The sequence below is a fragment of the Myodes glareolus genome, chromosome 7 (genome assembly GCF_982192425.1).
Source record: "Myodes glareolus chromosome 7, mMyoGla1.1, whole genome shotgun sequence".
In the NCBI taxonomy this organism is placed as follows: Eukaryota; Metazoa; Chordata; class Mammalia; order Rodentia; family Cricetidae; genus Myodes; species Myodes glareolus.
Genome location: NC_142032.1, coordinates 70600126 through 70623027, shown reverse-complemented (window position 1 = coordinate 70623027; position 22902 = coordinate 70600126). Strand labels below are relative to the sequence as shown.

Genomic DNA, 22902 nt, shown 5'->3' with positions numbered 1-22902 from the left:
GGAATGAATTTGTTCCAGTCTCTCCACAGCAGTTTGGTCATGATGTTGGATTGTGTATTCTATCCAATTCCACACCCATGAGTTAAATTTTGGTTATCTGCTTCTGAGGTACACACAAGCATGCACCCAAAGAGGCTGATCTAACGTATCCACAGAGCATCCTTCCTAGGAGACTACAGTTGCTACAGAAGGACTCCAAAAGATATTAGCAGTCCAACTGCTTACTGAAAAGAAAATCATTTCTAAAAACATAGTGGGCACCCACACTTGGAGATGACGCATGGCTAGTGCTTTCTAAAAACTTTTTAAAGATTCACTTTATTATTTTTATGTGTGTAGGGGTGGTGGTGCCTGTGAGTGTAGATGCCTGTGAAGGTCAGAGTTCATGAGATTCCCCTGGAGTTAGAGGTCCAGGCAATCTGAGTGGTCCACTGTGAGTGCTGAGACTCAAACGAGTTTCCTTTGCAAGAAGAGTATACACTCTTAACCACTAAGCCATCTCTCTAGCCCATCACCAAGTTCTTAAAAGAAATCAAGCTATATATGATGTTGAAAGAAAACCAAGGTACATGGCCAGATAGCAAAACTGAGCTATAAAACATTATATATGGTGAGACGGAGCATCCGCCCAAGCTTTTATGCATCTATATGCATATGTCTGGATGCACATGCATAGAATTCAAGCAAATAGTCAAATGACTTTTAATGACAGGACAAGGGTTGGAGTTCAAAGAGAATCAGGGGATTTTTGTCTCCTCTGCATTGTTCAGAATTTCAGAATGAAAATTTAATCATATATGAAGTACACAATTTTTTAACTCCCCCAAAAGTAAACGTAACAATCTTAGCAGTTTATTTACACGTGTGTATAACTTTGCACAGCTTGGTAAGAATTTAAATATCTTCAACCTTATGAAAATCACAAAAGTGTTGGATCAGAGACATAAATATACTTTATGAATGCCTGATGAGATGACATCACAAACTTCATCAAGAATCTTCTGGGAGGATTAGGGCTCCTGTGGAGAGACATCCTTTGTGTCACTGGAAAACTCCTCATTTGGCTGGTCTTTCAAAAACTCTGTGTAGCTTTGGTTGGGAACAAACTTGAAGGCACTCCATTTTTCATCGTAGCATCTCGGGAAGCGTCGGAAAGTTGAGATGACCATGGTTTCCTTATGGACATATGATGTTCTGTTATTTGAAAGGCCATCAAAATGGGATGGGATGAAGTCGCAGGCCCAGAGATTGAAATTTCTAGAAATATGTTGCCTTTTCTCTGGTGAGATCTTCTTCCGTCCCAAGCCCTAGGAAGGAGGGACAAGATTAGGGGAGAGATGCACAAGGCCACATGGTTCTGAGGATTTCAATGAAATCAGCTAGCAACATGCATATAATTAAAGGCATATGTAAGACAATCGTTATAAAAAGCCAGCTTGCTGAGCATCAGAAGTCAACAACATCCTGGCAGTGCCTTATCTTTGTTCTCAGTGTTCCTTTGCCATGAAGGGGACTGGACTTTATAGACAAGAAAGGTAAAACCAAAGGTTCCACAGTCTGCTCCAATAAAACGAGGCTGACTGTTCCACAAGGGCCCATCAGTCAGGAGGCAACAGAGCCTGGTAGGATGCTTGAATCAGAATGTAAGAGAGTCTATGTAGAGCCTCACTACTTCAACCAACCTCAGGTCCAACTAACTGGGGGTGGAAAATGTGTGTGTGTGTGTGTGTGTACCCAAATACTTTAATCACAACTGAACTGAACGTGGATAGGCTTTTTCTTTATCATAATTCCCTAAACAATATTAAAACTACTTGTGCAGCATTTACAATGCATCGTAAGTAGTCTAGAGGATATGCAAGGGGAACTTGGGTAATATGTGAGTGTTATGCCGTTGTCTAGAAGAGACAAGCATCCGCTGATTGGGGTATCAACAGGAGATCCCAGAACCAATCCCCACCGATACCCAGAATGACTGCATTTACATACTGTAGGTAGAGTGTGGGAAAACACCCAGGGGCAGTGCAATGGCTCCTGCTGAACAGTCTGGACAGACCAGCCTGTGAGTCAGGGCAGGGAAAAAAGGCTGAGAGAGGCTCTGGGGGGACAAAGAGAAGTGCTGGGCACGTGGCACCTGTTGGAGATGTTATCTGAGGATATTCTAACAAAACGAAAAAAGAAATAAAAAGGAAAAAGCAATATAGGGAGGAGCTGCAAGGAAAGTGGGCGGCAATATAAGTCGAAATACTTGCTGCACATGTGGCCATGAAATATATTGGAAAACACAGAAGAAGGAACAAGAGGGGGCGAGCAGGAAGTGCTTGGACATGGAAAGGGAAAGGGAGGGGAGGAAAAAGGAAGAGGGGGGCGAGGGGAGACTGGAAGGAAATTGTAGGGTTTTAGTCAGACTGGAACAATCAGGACCAGTGGCTGAACAGCAGATGGAAATGGGGTTCATCCAAAGACTGAGAGAAGCCAATCAAGGCCACCACCCTGCCAGTCCCTGGGAGGAAAGAACAGAGGTAAGGCCCTCGGAAGGGGCTCTTTATTCTAGGGGAAGTCTGCGGGTGTTCAATTTGTCTACACAGAATAGTGCTTTGCTAGTGCACGTTTTAAGCATTTGTATTTGAAGGTAGCTCTTAGTCAAAAGTCATCAGAAGTGAGAATAAGCAAATAAGTCCAATTGCTAGAGCACTGTGGGAAGAGAGGAAAAAAGAGAGACAGCAAGACTATGATAGAGAAGCGCTAGAAAGTGAGTGACAGGTGTAAGACCAAAACTCGTAACTGTCCTAATGATGTGAATGGCTTAAATTCTTACACAGAGAAACAGTGGCCTTTGGGTATGGGTGCAGCCAATTAGAAAGAAAAGCAATACCCAAAGGCCACTGTTCATGAAGACACAAGTGGGATATCTGTATCACTCCCCCTCCCACCAAGACTCCAGGACAGTTGTAGAAGAGTCAGAGGTCGGGGTGGGGGGGGGTGGAGACCGAAGTGAAGCCTACCCTGACTCGCAGAGGTGAAGCCTACCCTGAACCTGGCAGCACTACTGCACTTACGATTCCGCAGCTGTCGCGGTTGTCAGCATAAGACCTGGACAAGATCAAACTAGTCAACAGTCCAGCATGGAGTAAGGAGGGACTCAGTAGCCCCCACCCCTCACTCAGGGATAAAGAGTTGATGGCTCCTGGGAGAGAGAGGGTCTGATTTTTAAGGGTATGGCCATGGTAGGTGAGAGGCTCCAGGGGATACTCTCATAGCCATAAGAATCCAGGACATGAAGTTGGGAAGGGGTGGGGAGCTGGGAGGTGGATCTGGAAGGAGTTATCGGGGGAGAGAATGGGGCAAATATGATCAAAATGCGCGACATGTGTGTATGAAATGCTCAAAGAATTAGTAAAAATAAAATTTTAATTCATAAAGACAAAGGAACTACACTCTGTAGTACAGCACACGCAAGGCAAGAGTCATGGCTAAAAGAGACACATAGGCTGATGGATATTTGTAACAAGTCGTTTTCTGTCCCTCCAGCCAGCTCCCAAATAATGGCATGGAGACTTCTTATTAATCATAAAAGTTTGGCCTATAGCTTAGGCTTGTTCCTAACTAGTCCTTATAACTTAACTTCATCAATTTATACTAATCTACGTTCTATCATGTGTTGTTACCTCTCTTCCAACTTGCACCTCCTGTTTCCTCACTGTGTCTCCTGCAAATCTTGATTCCTCCTCCTCCTCCTCCTCCTCCTCCTCCTCCTCCTCCTCTCTTCTGGGATCCTGCCTATACGTCCTGCCTAGCTATTGGCTGTCCAGCTTTTTATTACACACATCACAGCCATACATCTTTACACAGAGTGCAGAATCCCACAACAGAAACTCATAGTGGTAAATGGCGAAGCCATCAAGATAGAAATAAAGCAACCGTGAATTTTTATGCAACAAGACATGATACTAAACTACTTAAAGAAAACCCTAAAAGTGTTGAATTTTAGGAGGAACTCTTAGAAGCAGAAATTGACAGGCCAAGACAAAGAGTAAGAAATATTTTATAACATAATCAACAGTCCTCAGTCAATAATTTTGCAATTGAATGAGGGACTATATACTATTTTTAATCACTAATGAGACACTTTAAAATTAATCACATACAAAAATAAGCTCTGCTACTTAAGAAGTCAAAGTCACAGAGTGTCCCCCATCAAACTTAATGTAACACCAAAATCAGGTATCAGCAGCAACTATGTAACCTAATGAATTCTAGCCACGTCAGAAATGCAAGGAATCTTTCAAATAGCTCTGTTAAAGGAGAATTTAAAAATTAAATAAAGAGTATTTGGAGGCAAATACTAATCAGACACATTAGGTCTGATTAACACAGATTTTAATGATGTGTTTGCCTAAATGTTATTTGTTCATTATTTTGCTCATTCTGGCTTCTGATATTTTCCTAGTAGTTACCTTCAAGTGTAAATGTTTAAGAAGGGTATTAACAAGGCACTACCTTCTGGATATAAAAATGATCACCCGCAGATTTCTCCAAGAAAAAAGCAACCCCTGCAGAGAGCTTTAGCTCTGTTCAGATACTGGAACAATATTAGAATTATCAGTTAAGTCTGAATAATAATATCTTCTTGGTATAGCCAGAACTAGAGAATATTCATAGTTTTAATAATATCATTAACAAAAATGACAGGTACTTGAATTCAACTGTCAACTGAAGAACATTTTGAAGGCAATAAAAGTACTGGTACTTTGATTGACATTATACCATTAAATTTGAAATGGACGAGATAAATTTTAGGCAAACACATCATTAAACTCTATGCAATAGGAATCACGAGGCTTAAATAGACAGACTAGTAGTCAAGATAAAAATTCGAAAACCTCATTCTAAAAAAGTGCATCAAACCTAAGCAGTTTTGTGAACCAAATTTTCTAGTCAAGACTACCCGTGCTGTAGGCAAACCACGCTACTGAACTACTGGCGCTGTCCTAGGTCCTGTTCTACCAAATCACCGTAAACTGAAGACCCAAATGTTAAGGTGATGGAAAATCTTCTGGAACACAGAGAAAGCTGGGAAACCTCCAGAACCTTCCTGGAGGCTCTCATTATCCTCCTAAGATGTGTGTGACGAAGCCTGCTTGTGCCATTGACAAGAGGAACACTTCGGTGGATCTGCCCATTAGACCCTGATCAGCAGTTAGTCATCAGGGTAAGGTGTTGAAAAGGGAAACAAGGATGCAAATTTTATTTGTAATTTTACATAAATCTGGGTTGACTTTTAAAAAATATGTGTGTGTGTGTGTGTGTGTGTGTGTGTGTGTGTGTGTGTGTAGGGCAGGGGACAACTTGTGAAAGTTTGTTCTTTTCCACCGTGTGGGTCCCATGGATCAAATTCGGGTCTCCGGGTAGGCAAAAAGCACCCACTGAGTCATCTCGCCATCATTTATTTGACTTTTTTGATGAGCATATGCTATTGTGACAATTTGGAAAGTGTATTAAGTGGGGTTGGAGAGACGGCTCAATAGTTAAGAACACTTGTTGCTCTTGCAGAGGGCCAAGGTTGGATTCCCAGCATCCACATGGTGGCTCACAACCATCTATAACTCCAGTTCCAGGGGATCTGACTACTTCTTCTGACCTTCATGGGCACCAGGTATGCACATGGTGATATGGTGCCCAGACATTCATGCAGGCAAAACACTCATACACAAACAGTAAAACAAAAATAAACTTTTATTATGAAGAAAACATTAAGATGCCATTGGAGAGGACAGTGTGGAAATTCTGACTCTGTATTCAGTACTCTGTCAAAGGAAAGTGGGTTTCAGGTTAAGCTACTCTGTTTACTTGGAACACAGTTGTGTGGAGGGAAAGGTTTCTCAGGGCATGATGTTTCATCTCAATGGTTCTCAGTTTGCTCATTGCTGTATCAAGGATATGAACAATTAGCCCATAGGAGTGCTACAAGATAGTAGGAAACACTAGTGTGTAGTAAAGGCTTGATAAATAAAGGGCGTTGCTAACAGCATCTTTGTCAAGTGGATTTTCAAGTTTGGGAAGTGTTCCCGAAGCTTGCCTGACACATTCTTCTGCCTGATTCATACTGACCTGTGGCATCCTGTGTAGCAGCCGCTGGCCACTAGCTATTGAGTATTTAAATGTGAGAAGTTTAAATTGAGATTAGTAACATGTAAATCAAATTTTTAAGGATTCAGTTTGAAAAGAGAAATGTAAAATAACTGGTTAATAATTTTTCTGGGGCCAACGAGATTCCTCTGCAGGGAAGGGTTCTTTCCATTGAACCTACATGGTGGAAGGAGAGAACCAACTACAAGTTGTCTTCTGACCTTCACCCACACCCACACGTGCTCATGCTCACACACACACACACACACACACACAGAGAGAGAGAGAGAGAGAGAGAGAGAGAGAGAGAGAGAATATGTAAAAAATGTTTTAAAGCTTAAGAATTTGTTAAAACGAATTTAAGAGTAATTTTAATATGTAGTTTTATATGAACTTCTCTACACGTTGAATTGATAATCCATAGGAAATATTGGGTTGTATAAAACATGCAAATGCCCTTAGATTTAGGACCCAATAAACCCAATGGAAGCTGAAAATATTCTAAGTTCAAAAATGCATCTGGAGTGGCCTTTGTGGTTTTAAAACAGAGCACACGAAGTTGAGAGAAAAAAAGTGGGCCCGGGGATGGGAGAGGAACTGGAGGGAAGAGATTGGGGTAGGTTAGATCAAATCACATTATATACGTGTGTGGAATTCCCAAACAATAAAAAGTCATTATTTTTATAGAGAAACAAGATGCATCTGACCATGTGACCTAGCTTGGCCATGCATTACACTGTAGAGAACTAAATTTGTCTAGTGGGGTCTTGGGTGGCTAGTTGGGAGCTGTGACCTAATGCCTATGACAGTGCCTCGAAAAAAACAAAAGATACAAAATACTTGATGCCTGGCAAGCGCCCAAGAAAAGGGAAATTCTAAGTTTGAAGTTTTATCAAATCTGTTACCTTCATAGTAACATAAAATTGAAACTTTTTAAGTAGAACATCTGTTTTATCAATTTCCCCTTGGTTTTTAAATGTTCCTGTCACTACGAGGAATTTGAAAATTACGCCTGCAGCTGGTATTACATCTCTATACCCAGTGCTATGTTAAGCTGCTAACAAGTACTGTCAGACCTTAAGCTCTCCAGGGGCGGGGGACTTGCCACCCCTGGGATAACTGGAGGAATCGCAAAAGAGACAGTTCCAAAGGCAGACACTTTGTAAGCTTGACCCGTGCGTGCATGGAGGCAGAAGGCTTGTGCAGGCTTGAAAAATTCCACCCAACTCCGAGAGCTTCAAGAGAGGGGCTTTTGTTTTGTGACCTTTTGTGAGTCTTCTTGAAGACCCCTGGCTGTTTTTACGTAGTTCCAGTGTTAAGAAACACACGTCTTTCCGTAACCTGTGCACCTTAGAAATTAAGAGACCCATCATTGCTCCCCATTCTACCGGTTGCCTGTTGGCTGTGCTAGTGATGGGCCCCTGGGCCTCCCTTATGCTAGGCAAGAGCGCCGCCACTGAGCTATCGTGGAGGCCCTACCAGTTTGCAGAGAAGTACTCACATAGTCAAAATAGTATCCAGAGTTCTCAAAACTGTAGCGATTGTCGTGCACAGAGAAGGGGAAACTTTTGTTTGCTGCTTGCTGGAGAAAAGCGAGGAGAGAGATGAAAAGGTACATGTCAGAACTGCGGGATGCCCTCAGACTGGGGCACAGTGGTGGGGAAGGAAAAGGGGATGGGGCAAAGGATCCATCACCAGCATGGAGCGAACAGCGCAGGAGGAGGGATGTGGGCGCAGGCATGGGGGCTTCCAAACTCAACCCTATTACCAAATCCTTGACACTGGAAAAATTCTCTTCCAAAACGTCTTTGGAGATAGAGATGCATGAGTGCACAGATGCACAGAACCCAATGCTGGCAAGGAGTTTTGACAGCACGGGAGCCAACCTCTTATCTGACTGATAAGGATGACAGAAACCAAATCCTGGAAACCTGACCAGATCCTAGAAGCCCTGAGGCTGGGTTCCCAGAAACTTGGAGCTTGAGTTGAGGCTCACAGTGAGTGCCACTGATGTTGCTATATAACCCTTCTGCTTCCTCCTTCACACTACTGAGGTGGGGCGGTTGCTCATGAACTGACCAGGGAGGCGAACCATGGCTGTCAATGACTAAAGGTTCCTGTGGAGAATCCCAGCTCATTAGGCTAGAGCAGAAGGCAGCTCTAGCTGTAGAGCACTTGGGAGTATCACAGGGAACCTGGGTATGGCATGGGCAAATGAGTTCATCATCTGACCAAAATGCCGCCTTCTCAGAAAAGCCCTGGGATCCCGGAAGTGGGGCCCACGTTTATCTTACCTTCTCTCGGATTTTGTATATTGGCGGCAACTTCCTCTCCACCTGCTGAGACAAGTACGGACAGTGGATCTCCTTCAGGGTAGCACTTGTGATGGATTCTGGTGTCTTCTGTACCAGTCCAATGTGAGGGAACTGGAAACACAACGTGGCTTGATTAGAAATGGACACAGCTAAATCTATGTGCCAAGGACAGGCTTCCTCTGCAAAGTGATTAAAACATGGTTTGGGTACTTTGGCATGCCGAGGGAATGGTAAGAACCCGTGTAACTTTGAAGTATTCCTTCCAGGCAAACATTTCAAGCCACCAGGGCCTCTTCCTATTCAAGGTCTCAGGGAACCTGGAAATGTTCCACATTCTGGCAAAGAGTGGCAAAAAGTAGCATGAGTGAAGGTACCGAGCGATGACAGAACTGTGTGGCCTGAGGTCGTCCTTGGAGCCTCATGTCCAGCCCATGTTCTCAGGACTGGGTCTGCTCTAAGCCCTAGAGGTTGCCAAGCATGATAGACTTGCTAGCTGATCAACATGCAGATCTTCTGTCTGTTTCCATCTCTCTGTCACTGGGACTGCACTATTGCCACTATTCCCAGCTCTGCATGTGGGTTCTGGGGAGCAAACTCATGGTCTTACACTTTCAAGACGAGTGTTTTTACCAACCAAGCCATCTCTCCAACTACTTTCTTCCCTTTTGAAGTATAAAGACATTGGCTAACCGGAATTCCCTCTCCATTCCTCCATGTTAGAATACAACTGTATGTTCAGGGGGCTTTTGATTGATATCTATGCAAATGTGTGCTGAGTGGATAGACTGGGAGATTGTGTTATAAATACTGTCGATATTGTAAGTATTCTTTCCAGCTGTGAAGCAGCTAGAAGACACATAGGACTTGGAAGCGTGGACAGAAAAAAGAAACAGGCGGAGCTATTGTTGAGAAAAGAGGGCTGTAAGGGTCAGTTTTGTGTTTAGATAACATGGCGCTGATATGTCTGTCTGGTGTGAGTCAGCTACAATATGACGACACTGGATAATAGAGGCTGTGAGTCTGCATAAGATGAGTGATAATCAATGTCCTGGGAACCCCAAAAGTAAACAGTTACATCATATGTCATAACCATGCCTGGCAGAGTGCCATTTTTGTGTGGATTCTGTGCAAATGTGGCCTTGATGTCAAAGGCTCGAGTCTTTGCCTTTTCCAAGCTGCCCGTGTATTTTTGTCTGTAGGCCCATGTATCACCTGCCTGTATGTGACTAGTGGGTATCAATGTGTGTGTGTGCCTGTCAGGGACCCCCTACCTAGTATATGAAGTAAGTATGTCGAATCAGTCTACAGTTTCCCAATTTTCTCCCACCTCCCAGTTCCTGTGACCCTCCCCCTTTCTTGGCAATGGAGTTTGAACTTCACAGATGTATAACCCAGCACCACCGATGAGAATATATAACCTGCGCACCCAAAATAATGGGTAACTTAGAACACAGTATAACAAGAGAACTACCACCAAAATATGTCTCAGTGGTTGCCTGTGGGCTTAAAAGAACGAGACCAATGACAACAAAACCACCAGCAAGCCCACTGGCTGTACGTATGCAGACCCTGCCCCCCTCCCTGTGACATAAGAAACTGACTATGGGGCGCCAATAAATTTGTTCCTGAAGAGACTTGTAGTACATATGCTTGACTTAAAAAAAAAACTCAGAAGAGGAAAAGCATAGGGAAACAACCAGGCCTGGGGGTGCAAGACTGTAACCCACTACATAAGAGGTTGAGACAGGAAGATTGCAAGTTCAAGGCCACCCTGGGTAACTTGGTGAGAGTCTGCATCAAAACAAAAAAGACAGGGATATACCTCAGTGGTAGAGTACTTTGCCTAGTGTAGGTTCCATTCTCAGAATCACAAAACAAGTAGAGGAGAAAACATTCTCCCCAAATCTTCACCACCACCCCTTCCCCTTAGCGCTTTGTACAGTTCTACATATGAGTAAACTGCACGCAGGCATTGTATCATACGGATATACAAAATTAGAATGTTTCATAATTCTAGAAATCACATGTGGCCATGTGGTATGACTGATGCTCTTCCTAAACAACAATAAATGCTTATTTTTTTTTTTTTTGGTATTTCAAGACAGAAGACAGAGTTTCTCTGTGTAGTCCTGGTGATCCTGGTACTCGGTCTGGCCTTGAACTCACAGAGATCCACCTGCCTCTACCTCCCAAGTACTGGAACTATAGGTGTGTGCTGCCACAACCCAGCTTTTCAATGCCTTTTTATTTCTCACAAACTTTTTGTTGCCCTCCCCTTTTCCCCTTGTTGCCTGCACCATCACCCCAGATAACAACATTGACTGAGCCCTCATGTGTCACACGTGAAGGGGACCAATACTGCTTTACAGAAAGAGGCCACGCTGTCCATGGCATGCGCCTTACTTTCCTCATTAATCACATACATTGGAAAGTTCTCAACAGTTTACACATATTTCTAACTAGGGTCTGTATTAAACCTTAAAAGCATTTTCAAATAATTATTATTCATGTGTGTGCATGTTCAAGTTGTGGCTAGAGTTTGACCTCAGCTGTTCCTCAGGAACTGTCCACATTGTTTTTTGAGTCAGAATCTCTCACATACCAAGCAAGGAGAGGCTACGTGCACAGTAAGCCTCAGAAATCTGCCCATCTCCACCTCCCCAGCGCTTGGCTACACATAGGCGCTACCGTACCCACTTGTTTCTATGGGGCCAGAGAAATAAACTTGGACCCTCATGCTTACAAAGAAAACACCTTGCTGACTGAGCAATCTCCAAGGTCCTAAACAATGTTAATTGTTTACTTATTCTTACTGCATGCATGTGCGTGCATGGTGTGTGCATGTAAAGTGCACATATGTAGAGGTCAGAGAACAGCTCTTGTGACGTTGATTCTCTTCTACCTTGACAGGACTCCAGGGATTGAACCCAGGTTGTCAGCTTGCATGGTAAGTGCCTTTACTTGCTGATCTCTAGAGTGTCGATTATTTTATTAAAGTTTTTCATTTTATTTTACATATCAACCACAGCTTCCCCTCCCTCCTTTCTACACCAGCCTCATCCACTCCTCAGAAAGGGTAATGTTTCCCACGGGAGTTAACAAAGCATGACATATCAAATTGAGGCAGGACCAAGCTCCTCCACCCTGCATCAAGACTGGGCGAGGCATCCCACAATAGGGAAAAGGTTCCAAAAAGTCAGCTCATGTACCAGAGAAGATCCTGGTCTCACTGCTAGGAGCACCACAAACAGAACAAGCTACACAACTGTTACCCACAGGCAGAGGGTCTAGGTCAGTCCCATACAGGCTCCCCAGTGGTCGGTCTAGAGTCCGTGAGATCCCATGAGCTTGGGTCAACTTCTGTAGATTTCTCGATCATTATTTTGACACACACACACACACACACACACACACACACACACACACACACACTTGACTTATATAATCCTTCCTCCCTCTCTTCAACTGAGCTTGGCCCAGTGCTTAGCTGCGGATCTCTGCATCTGCTTCCATCAGTTACTGAACGAAGGCTCTATGATGACAATTAGGGAGGTTATCAATCTGATTACAGGGGAAGGCCAGTTCAGGCACCCTCTCCACTATTACTGGGAGTCTTATCTGGGGTCATCCTTGTGTATTCCTGGGAGTTTCCCTAGCATCAGGTTTCTCTCTAACCCATCATGGCCCCCTCTATCAAGATATCCCTTTTGTTGCTCTCCCTCTCTATTCCCCCCACTTGACCATCCATTCCCTCATGTTCCCACCCTCCATCTCATCCCCAGTAACCCCCCCCCAACAATCACTTTTAAAGATCAATATAAGTAGTGCAGAGGGCTCCAAGTGGAGCCTCTCTCTGTTTTCCCTCCATCCAGCTAAGTTGCCACCCTCTCGGAAAAGCCGTGAGCCCCAGGCTGGCGGGGAGGCTGCTTTGACAGCAGGGATAATGGTTCCCATCAGCTGACAACTGGCTTGAGCACATTTATATTCTACAAGTCTATGGACTAAATCACTGTTAAAATATGGCTCTGGCATTTTAATTTCACTCTTTTAAAATATATATTTAATGGTTATAACACGATAGCTGTGGAATAAACCCTTCTGTTGGATAGTGTAACTGTGAAATACAGCTTTTTTTAACTAGTTGGTGGTGAAATTTTCTCGGCCTTCCATCAGTCAATGACTGAAATATTAAATAGGAAAATGAAAGTCAGTAGGAGGGAAAAGAAGCCTTTCCTGCCCAGCAACAGCCAGAGTACAGGCAGCAAGGTCAACTGCAAAATGACTGTCACCTCTAATGGGACAATTACTGTCCTCGCAAATGGGCTTCAGCTGACTCACAGCCAACGGTTTCTTTAATTTTCCCAACTCATCTAAAGTTCCTTCCGGAAACTTCATGATCAGCACTATTCCTTTCACGCTCTTAGGTGCTGACAGCAGGGAGGACTTTTGCCAAAGGCTCGAGTTAAGCTGAAGATGTGGACGGACAGCGCCTCTCCTTCTAACGCCTACTTACCAGGCTGCCCTACTGCACTTGGGGCTGGAAGAGGACATGAAATGTTGTCCTACCATGTGCGGATTCTCACTTTATCTCTTGTAACAGAACCTGACTTCACTTGGAATGTCAATGTACTTGATGTAAACAAACTTCCCATTACTCCCTTGAGGCTGTATTGGCTATGTGAACCCATGAGCCTGTAAGGTGCCTGGGTAAAATATTGTTTTCCTGAGAAACAGATACCTTATTTACTGTTGTCCCTTGATCTTGTTTTCCTGCCTGGATTGTAGACTGTAGACTCCCTACTAAATGGAGAGGACTAGCTGGGTGGCGAAGATGTCTGAACAGAAACTGGAAAGAACCTGGGGCTCTGAAAACCCCCCAGAGCAGAATCCCATCTCTCACCTGCCTGCTTCTGCACTTTGCTGCTATTTTTTAAGAAGTGATTTATTTTTTATTGGTTTTATTGAGTTAGACATTTTTCTCCGCTTCTCTCCCTCCCTTTACTCTTCCCCTCTAACTTCCATGACCTGCACACTCCCAATTTACTCAGGAGATCTTGTCTTTTTCTTCTTCCTATGTAGAACCATATATGTCTCTTTTAGGTTAGGGTCCTCTTTGTTGTCTAGATTTTTTGGGGTTTTGAACAGTAGGTTTCTTTTCATTTTGTTTTGGTTTTGCTTTATGCCTAAAAGCAACTTATGAATGAGTACTGACTATATTTGTCTTTCTGGGTCTGGGTTACCTCACTCAATATGGTTTTTCTAGGTCCATCCACTTGCCTACAAATTTAAAGATGTCATTATTTTTTTTACCACTGTATAGTACTCCAGCGTGTAAATGTACCACATTTTCTTTATCCATTCTTCGGTTGAGGGGCATCTAAGTTGTTTCAAGGTTCTGACTATTACAAATAATGCTGCTATGGACATAGCAAAAACAATCCTGTACAATAAAGGAACTTCTGGAGGTATCGCAATCTCTGACTTCAAACTCTACTATATAGCTACAATAATGAAAATAGCCTGGTATTGACATAAAAACAGATAGGAGAACCAATGGAATCAAATCAAAGACCCTGGTATTAATCCACACACCTATGAACACCTGATTTTTGACAAAGAGGCTAAAAATAGAAAATAGAAAAACATATTCAACATATGTTTGAATATATTGAAAGAATATTCAACAAATGGTGCTAGCATAACTGGATATCAACATGTAAAATAAATCCATATCACCATGCACAAAACACAAGCCTAAATGGATCAAAGACCTCAACACAAAACCAATCACACTGAACCTCATAAAAGAAAAAGTGGGAAGTACACTTGAACACATTGGCACAGGAGACCACTTCCTAAATATAACCCCAGCAGCACAGGCACTGAGAGCAACAATTAACAAATGGGACCTCCTGAAACTGAAAAGCTTCTGTAAAGCAAAGACATGGCCAACAAGACAAAATGGCAGCCTACAGAATGGGAAAAGAGCTTCATCAACCCCACATCAGACAGAGGACTGATATCTAAAATACACAAAGAACTCAAGAAACTTGACATAAAAAAACCCCAATCCAATTTAAAAAATGGGGTACAGACCTAAACAGAGAACTCTCACAACAGATGAACCTAAAATGGCTGAAAGACACTTAAGGAAATGCACAGCATCCTTAGTCATCAGAGAAATGCAAATCAAAACAACTCAGATTACATTTTACACCTGTAAGAATGGCCAAGATCAAAAACACTGACGACAGCTTATGCTGAAAGAGCTTGTGGGATAAGGGGACACTTCTCCCTTGCTAGTAGGAGTGCAAGCTGGTACGGCCACTTTGTATTTCAGTTTGGCAGTTTCTCAGAAAATTAGGACACAGTCTACCTCAAGACCCAGTAACACCACTTTTGGGTATATACCCAAAAGATGCTCAGCCATGCCACAATGACATGTACCCAACTTTGCTGTTATTTAACAAGGAACACAAATCTGTGTCTGAATAAGATACTATTAGTCTCACCTCCACCACGCTGGTGACCAGAGCCCAAATCTAGAGCCTTGCGCATGCTGATATATGACACAGGCTATATATTATATATAGATGAGCTACATCTCCATTCTTGTTGTCAGTCAAACACAATCCCAACTGATATTTAGATGACAGAAAAAGGTAGCCAATCCGAGAAACGTTTTTCTCACCATGAGCCATTATGATGATGGGGCTGACATAGGCAGAAGTGGGCAAGTTTCTGTGAGTTTGAAGCAGCCTGGACTCCGTAGTGAGTTCCAGGCCAGTCAGGGCTACCTAGTAAAACCCTATCTCAAAAAATAAATAACTAAACTAAAATAGAACAAAATTAAGATGTGGCTGATACTATTTCCCATTTGACTTTGGCTCCCAGGGAACCCAGATTAAATTTTTTTCTCAGTCTCAGCCTCTTATGCTAACATATATTTATTTATACTGGCATTAAATTTTATTTTAGTTAGACTTTTCTGTTTTATTTTATATACCCCACATATTACTTTCGATCTTAATGGAATAAAGCAAATTTTACAATGTGTGTGTGTGCACGCATGTGTGGGCGTGTGTGCGAGCATGTGTATGTGTGCATGCATGAATGCATGTGCGTGTGTGTGTATGTGTGAATACATGAATATGAGATACAGATACACTACAGTTAGGAAGTGGTGATTGGCTATTCTGCCTACCTCTGCCCTTCAAAATGAATTAGTCTCACGGCAGCGCTCTAATTTTGGTATATTTCATTTTACATTTTAAAAAGCCAAGATGAGACAAAACTTGTTTGCCTTAGTCGAAGGTGGTGCTGAAGAGAGTGTGATCCGTGTTGTAAATTCTAAAGACACAAATTTGCCAACAGCTTTTCCCTTTATCTTTTTCTTTTAAACAAACAAAGACTTCCATTTGGGCGCTAGAGATGACTGATTAAAGAGCTGGCTCGTGCTGGGAAGACTTGAGGACCAGATCCCTAACACCCACATAGAAGCCAGACTGGAGCGGGAGCTCACCTGTCACCCAGCACTCAAGAGGCAGACACGGAATCTCCAGAGCAAGGTGACTGTTCAGACTAACCCAGTACACCAGCCACACATTCAAGTGAGAGACTCTGCCTCAGTGTACAAGGGGGAAGAGCTGTTTAGGAGGATGCTTGACATCAGCCTTGGGCCCCCCACAAACACGTGTGCACAGACACATGCCCACGCATGTGAACACATTCATACACTACTCACATATGCGTGAAAAAAAAAGAACTTCACAAATGTCCTCCATGTTATTGAGTAAGTGCTTTGAACACCCATTATTTCTCAGATTCTGCCTCTGGTTGTGAAAGTGGAAGAGGACACGGGGATTCCCCTTTTCTGAACAAGCTGAAGAAGTTGGACCTGGGAAACTGACAGGGCATGAATGGACATATTAAAGAGCGAGTGAAAAGTCCTTGGGCCAAAAAGAAAAGACCTCACACTGGAGACAGTTAAAAAAAAAAATGCTTGTAGGGGCTGGAGAGATGGCTCAGCGGTTAAGAGCATTGCCTGCTCTTCCAAAGGTCCTGAGTTCAATTCCCAGCAACCACATGGTGGCTCACAACCATCTGTAATGAGATCTGATGCCCCCTTCTGGACTGCAGGCATACACGCAGATAGAATATTGTATACATAATAAATAAAAAAATGTTTCTAGAAGACCCTAGAGCAACAGCATGCCCAAACTGGGCTGTTTGCAATGTCAATAGACAGGGGTCTTGCCAGGATAGCTCGAGTCTGGAGAGTCCAGGTGTGATCAAGGACACACTCCTAGGCTCTGTCCATTTCATCATCTGGTGATGGAAATCGGACAGGACTTGGGAGTTTAAGAATTCTTCATTCAACAAATACTGAGTGTGCCTTCTGCACCGGATCCTACTCTAGGTTCTGATGGAACGCCATTGAGGAAAAGTGCCAAAGGCCCCATGGAGTTTATGCTCTAGAAGAAAGAAACAGCTCACATAGAGCGGGATGTAGTACTAGAAGACAGGTGTTCAGAAACAGGAACGCCTGCGCAGGTGGCGGTTGCTGCCCAGCGAGCACTCTCAAGAGCCCACACTGTGCCAAGCATTTCCTTTCTTTCCCCTTCTTCCTCTTTCCTTCCCCTTTTTTCCTTCCACCTTTTTGCTTTTCTTCTTTCCTTCTCTCCTTTTCTTTCCCCCTTCCCATTCTTCATTCTCCTTCCTTCCTTCTTTCTTCATTCCCACATCCTTCCCTCCCTTCTGTTTCCCCATGCCTCTCTTCTCTCTCCGTGTCCTTCCTCTGTCTCTTTTAGTTTTATTTTCTGAAGCTCTGTCTCATTAAGCAACCTAGGATGTCTTAGAAGCTCCCAATCCTCCTGCTTCAGCTTCCCAAGTATTAGGATTACGGATTTGGGCAGCCTCCCCCAGATTCACGTGCATTCATTCAGTCCTCAAAAGAATGCTGAGCTTCCCATTTGACGGGTAAAGAAACCAAGGCCAAAGGAAGGTACTCTTCAAAGGCCATGCTCCCATAGGTAGTAGAAGGGAATCTGATCAGTTCTGTGCCCTCAATGACAGCCACATTCCATGAGGAAGCTTCCAGGGAGGCCATCTTCCTTACCCATCTTCCAACCTTGTCCAAAGGCGGGTTGAACCGCCTCCCTTTGGTCATTCTCTCCAAAGAGCTGAATGTACTGAGGTTGGCTTCCTCACCTCTCCATGGCCTCACAAGCTTGACACATCTGGAAAGCCCTCCACCCCCTGGCCCTGATCTTCTCAGTTGCTGCCCAGTCGGAAAGGAGGAGGAGAATGCCCACTGCTGTCATAGAGGGGGAGCTCATGTCACAATGGGCAGAGCCTTCTAAGCCCTGAGGGAGGGTTCTTGCCACTTGTTCCTTGCATCGGGTTCCCTAAGCACATCCAGAGTTCCAACATCCCGAGCCCAAGCCCAGCTGAAAAAATTCCCAGAAAGCAGTCAGAGAGGCGAGGACAAGACAATGCTGGGAACATGGCAAGCATTGTGCACCTTCCTGGAACCAATACTGTCATGAATGTCTTCACAGCAAACATCTGTTTCAATCCCTTAGTTTTCAGAAAATGGAGACCTGCCTGGGCTGGAGTTGGCCTTGTTCACATCAGCAATGTTGCTGTACCAAACCAAAGCAGCCAGTATCTCCCGCCATGGTGTTCTCTGTTTCCCAACCCAGACCTAATGATGGTACACACACTGCTAGGCTCACTCACCTGCCTGGCACAGCATAGAAGCCACAGGGAGATAACATTTGTACGCAACTATGTACCAGATGCTATTCTGAAATAAACTTTATTAATTTTCCATAAAGTTCATGTTATCAATGCTAGGGCAATAGAAAGCCAAGCGAGGTCATGGGTCCCCTGTAGAAATCATGAGCACCCCCAAGGGCTGCCTACCACCCTTCAGCTGCCAAGGCTGCTTCTGAAATCTGTCCCGGGGCCAGGATACAGAACTGCCTCTCTCCCTCTCTGTGATGTGCTTCTTGCGTGTCTATCTCCTTTGTTGGATCCCACCCATTCAATTCTCTTGACTATGCCACGTGACCATGAAAGTGAACATCCACAGGAGGATGACTCCAGCTATCCTTTGTGTTAAGAATTGTGTCTTCATCTCCCACCTTCTCAAATCATCTCATCTCTGGTTCTAACAACAGTTGCCATGGTAGTGACAAGCCTCCTTACCCTCTGCCATTATTGAAGGTTTCTCAACATGAGTTCCTGGGTGTGATGCCTGAGGTTCCACAGTTCTGTTGCAGCTGTGACACAAACATAGGATTTTCACATCCAAAGCTGAATACTGGCCCAGCGTGATAGCTGTGCTGAATTTGGGTACTGGGATACTGGGGCTCCCTCCTACCTGTCACCAACAGACCAGACTCAGAAAGCATCTGTCATCTCCTGGTCCCTGTATTTAGCATCTGACTCTAGCATCACAATGCAGGACGAGAAGAGGGAACTGGGGGACCCATGTGTTATACTGGACCAGTCCTAGCTCACATCTGTCATGGTCTCAGTGGTCTAAGAAAAGTCCCTGGAAGCCACCTTTACAACGCTTTCCCTTAAGGCCCAAAGATGAAAGATGTGACCACACTTTTTTACACAGGGGACCATGAGTCGGGCAGAGTGGTGCTGTAACATTGTTTAGCTCAAAGTTCTATCAGAATGGAAGAGACAGAGCTAAGACCCAAGGTCAGTCAGCTATGCCACCCTGATCTTGAATTTCCAGGTTCTCTAAATTCTAATGGAGAGAAGTGTGCTGTCGTTCTTTGTGTTTGTTCATCCATTCATCCATTTATTGGTTTTTTAAGACAGGATTTCTCTGTGTGTAGCCTTGACTGTCCTGGAGCTCGCTCTGTAGACCAGGCTGGACTTGAACTCACAGAGTTATACCTGTCTCTGCCTCTAGTGTAGGGATTAAAGGCATGTGCCACCACTACCCAGCAGACTCATTCTTTATAGAACAGGTGTGAAAAAAAAGGAAAAAGTTGGCCATCTCTTCCTGGGGTCATTACAGCCAGAGGACCCCAGGAAGCATTAGTAACTCAAAAGCACACAGGAAAATTAAGAACGGACACAATGAACGTACTTCAATGTGTGCTAAGTGTTTCCATGTTAGCTGTTACTTAAATGACTTCCACATCACCCCTAAGAGCTATGCTGGTTATTTTCCACTTACGTGTGCTAACCCACTACCAATTCATTTTCCATCCCATCCTGCTGTGCACCCAGGGGTTTGATGTGTAAAAACTGCGTAATCTATTCCCTAGTGTTTGTCTCGGGCTTAATTCATTCAGAAAGGAAGCACTGATGGGGACTGGCAAGGCCAGAGGCAGAAGGTGCTGGAGGGTTGTGCTCCTCTGGTAGGTGGCACTCAGCTCTCTGGGAGGTTATCAGTCTGATTTGTGGTGGAATTTGCTCATTTCTACGGTGTGAGGGCTTCTGCTGGTGGGTTTCAAGCCACTAATATCACTGAGCACAGGATAGGAAAGAGCTATATATGACAGTCTCTAATATACTTCTGAGTCAAATTGCTGAGCTTCCAGGCTCCTTCCCTAAAAAGCCATGGTTTGGAAGCAGCTAAGCATCTCTACCTGCATCTATGGCTCTGTCCCCTCAACCACAGCTCTCCCTGTTAAAGCCACCCTTTGGTTTCAGAGTGCACCAAACCTCCTGCAACTGCTGCTCCCGGGAGCTGTATTTTCCTTGTCAGTTCCTGTGATGCTGTCCACAGCTCTTAGAAGAGACTTCAGCAAGCTGTGTCTGTTTTCCATCCCTCATCCCCTTGCTCCTCTTTGTCTCTCTCTGTGTGCACATGTGTGTATATACACATGTATGTGCACATATGAAGGTTGGCGGCCAATGTTGGATGTCTTCTTCTATCACTTGCTACCCTGTTTTTTGTTTGCTTGTTTTTGTTTTTGAGATAAGGTCTCTCACTGAACCTGAAGCTCCCTATGTTTTTGGCTGTACTAGCTGGCCAGCAAGTCTCTAGGATTTGCCTGTCTCCGCCTCCCCAGAGCTGGAGTTACAGATGCACAGCATAGCGCCAGATTTGTACCCGGCTGCTCTGCATCTGAACTTGGGTCCTCATGCTTGCTCCGCGAGCACTACTCACTGAGCCATCTCCACATCCCTGCCTCCTCTGTTCTGGAATGTACCATCAGTCTCCTCAGTGAGACATTAATGGAAACCGAAGCAGGTACTAGTAACTATCTTCATTGGCAAGGGAGGGGAATGAGTCGGCGTGGGCACACAGCTGCTATGTGTAATAGAATCCCACTGGACCAGATGTGCTAAAGCCACTTTGCATGGAAGCATCAAGCAGGACCGCTCAGTCGCAGTCCTCCACTAGTAGACAGAAAGATGGTGCGTCCACAAGAGTATGTCTTTAAAAAAAAAAAATGATACTTCCACAAATATTACCGCAAACCCACTGTGGGCCGGCACCATTGCAGTCACCAACACCAGCCCTCATTAAACAGCAATCGTGGCTTCAGCAGCACATCCAAGGAACAGTGTCCGTTGTCACAGATGACTTTGAAGTTTAGGCAGTCTCTGCCCAGAGCACCCAGGGGTCTCTAGAAGGCCCGCATGCCCGTCTCTGCCATGTGTTTCTAGTGACGGAGGCTGCTCCTTGTTTTAGAGGATGACTTGGTCCTCTCCACCTCCCAATTCTGGAATCACAAACATGTGGACCATGCCTGTCACTCTACACTTTTTTAAGAGCTTTCCAGAGAAGGTTTAGCTGGGAGCTGTTGTATGCCAAATGCCGTGATAAATACTGTAGATGCGGTCTCGGTTCTCATTGAGCTGGCTGGCCGATAGAGAGACAGGCTTTGCTACACAGGTACATGGTTATAACCATGAGAGGTACAGGCTCCTGGAGACTATCTGGCAGAGAAGCCTGAATCTGGAGGGTAATTAAAAAGAATGAAGAATGGCTCCAGTGAGCTCAGGAAAGAGGGAGAAAACAGTCCAGGCAGATGGACAGCCTGCTGGAGGCCTGATATCCAGAGGACTTTTCTCACTAAAGAGCAGAAGAACTATTCTTAAAAAGGAACTTTTCTTAAAAAGGACAGGGTGGCTTGGTCACTTTGAAGAAGGCATGAATGGGTTGGAGCGGAGGTTGGATGGGAGAGCAAAGAGGTAGGTCATCCAGGCAGTCCTGATAGCAACAAAGAGGCACCAGAGGCACCTAGACCTCTGTGACCATGATCCGCTGATCAATGGGAGGCAGAAGCTCCAGAATCAGTGACTTGGACTGGAAAGATGACTCAGTCTGTAAAGCAATTGCCTTACAAGTAGGAAAATCAGAAATCATTTCCAGAACCCACATTTTCAAAAGCTGTGAGCTTTGGCATGCTTACGATCCCAATACCTAGGAAGTAGAGAAAACATCCCTGGCTCTCAATGACTAGTCAGCTATACCCAGTAAATAAGCTTCAGGTCAGGGAGAGACTCTGACTCCAAATAAGGCAAATCATGACTCAAGAGTGGCTCCCAAGCTTGCCCTCCAGGCTCCACATACATGAGCACACATATACTTGCATATCCACACACATGTGTACCCTCCCATGAAAACGTACACACACAAACAGAAAAGAATAGGCAGCAACAAACCAAGCTTTAGTTTCTCGAGAGAATATTTTTGCATCTATGTGCTTGCATCTGTGTGTATGTATGTATATGCACACGTGGGGTGTGCATGTGTGTTTGGTGTGAACACATGTGTGTCGGTATGCATATGATGCATATGTGTGGGGAAGTGTGTGTGCATGTATATGAACATATTGGGGTACATGTATGTATTCATTGTATGGGCTGGAGAAGTAGAGTCTACTTCTAGTATCTTCTGTCCCTCCCCACCTTGTTTTCTGAATCAGGGTCTCTCACTGAACTTGGAGCTTACCATTTCAGCTAGACTGGCTTGCTGGGAGTACCAAGTATAGTCCTGTTTCCACCCCTTCCTCCAGCACTGGGGCTATGCATATGGGTCACCACTCCTGGCTTTTATGTCCTTGAACCCTTTACCCATTTACCCTTTACCCATTGGGCCAGGCCCAAGATGAAAAGCATCTCCTACAGAGAGAAAGAATCCTTACCCTAAAATGCAGCAGGTGAGACTGTCTAGTCCATTGTCATCTCCCCCCCCCCCCCTCGCTTCTCTGGTTCAGTGTTAGATGAGTTTGAATGGAGCATCCTGCTCCAGCTTGCTTCACCTCTAGAAAGACAGATGCTCGTCTGTTGGATTAGTTGGATTAATTGTTTGATTGGTTGGTTGGTTGATTTTGTTTAGATACGGACTCGTGTATCCCAGGCTGGCCTCACACTTTCTCTACAGCTAGGGCTGACTTTGAACTTCTAAGACGGCCTGTCTCTTCCTTCTAAGTGCTGGGATTACAGGCGCGTGCCGCTACGACCGCTGTTT

At 44.4% G+C, this 22902-nt stretch overlaps 1 protein-coding gene across 2 annotated transcripts; it reads right to left on the bottom strand.

Annotated features, from left to right (window-relative positions):
* Positions 1-830: 830 nt before the first annotated feature.
* Positions 831-17757, bottom strand: Tex36 (testis expressed 36). Of its 2 annotated transcripts, XM_048455343.2 has the most exons (4): positions 17563-17757; positions 8424-8555; positions 7631-7711; positions 831-1307 (listed from the first exon to the last, which is right to left on the bottom strand). In XM_048455343.2, the coding sequence occupies exons 1-4, from the start codon at positions 17611-17613 to the stop codon at positions 1011-1013; spliced, it is 561 nt and encodes a 186-aa protein (XP_048311300.1). In that variant the 5' UTR covers positions 17614-17757; the 3' UTR covers positions 831-1010. The 2 variants fall into 2 exon arrangements, with proteins under 2 accessions (XP_048311300.1, XP_048311301.1); XM_048455344.2 differs by lacking the exon at positions 7631-7711.
* Between the last annotated feature and the right edge of the window lie 5145 nt (positions 17758-22902).

Excerpts from the sequence above, each read along its gene's own strand:
- Tex36 (XM_048455343.2), bottom strand. The coding sequence starts at position 17,613 with ATGACCAAAGGGAGGCGGTTCAACCCGCCTTTGGACAAGGTTGGAAGA. Across the intron at positions 7,712-8,423 it reads TATACAAAATCCGAGAGAAG|CAAGCAGCAAACAAAAGTTT; the intron begins GTAAGATAAACG and ends GCTTTTCTCCAG. Across the intron at positions 1,308-7,630 it reads CTGGATACTATTTTGACTAT|GGCTTGGGACGGAAGAAGAT; the intron begins GTGAGTACTTCT and ends CCTCCTTCCTAG.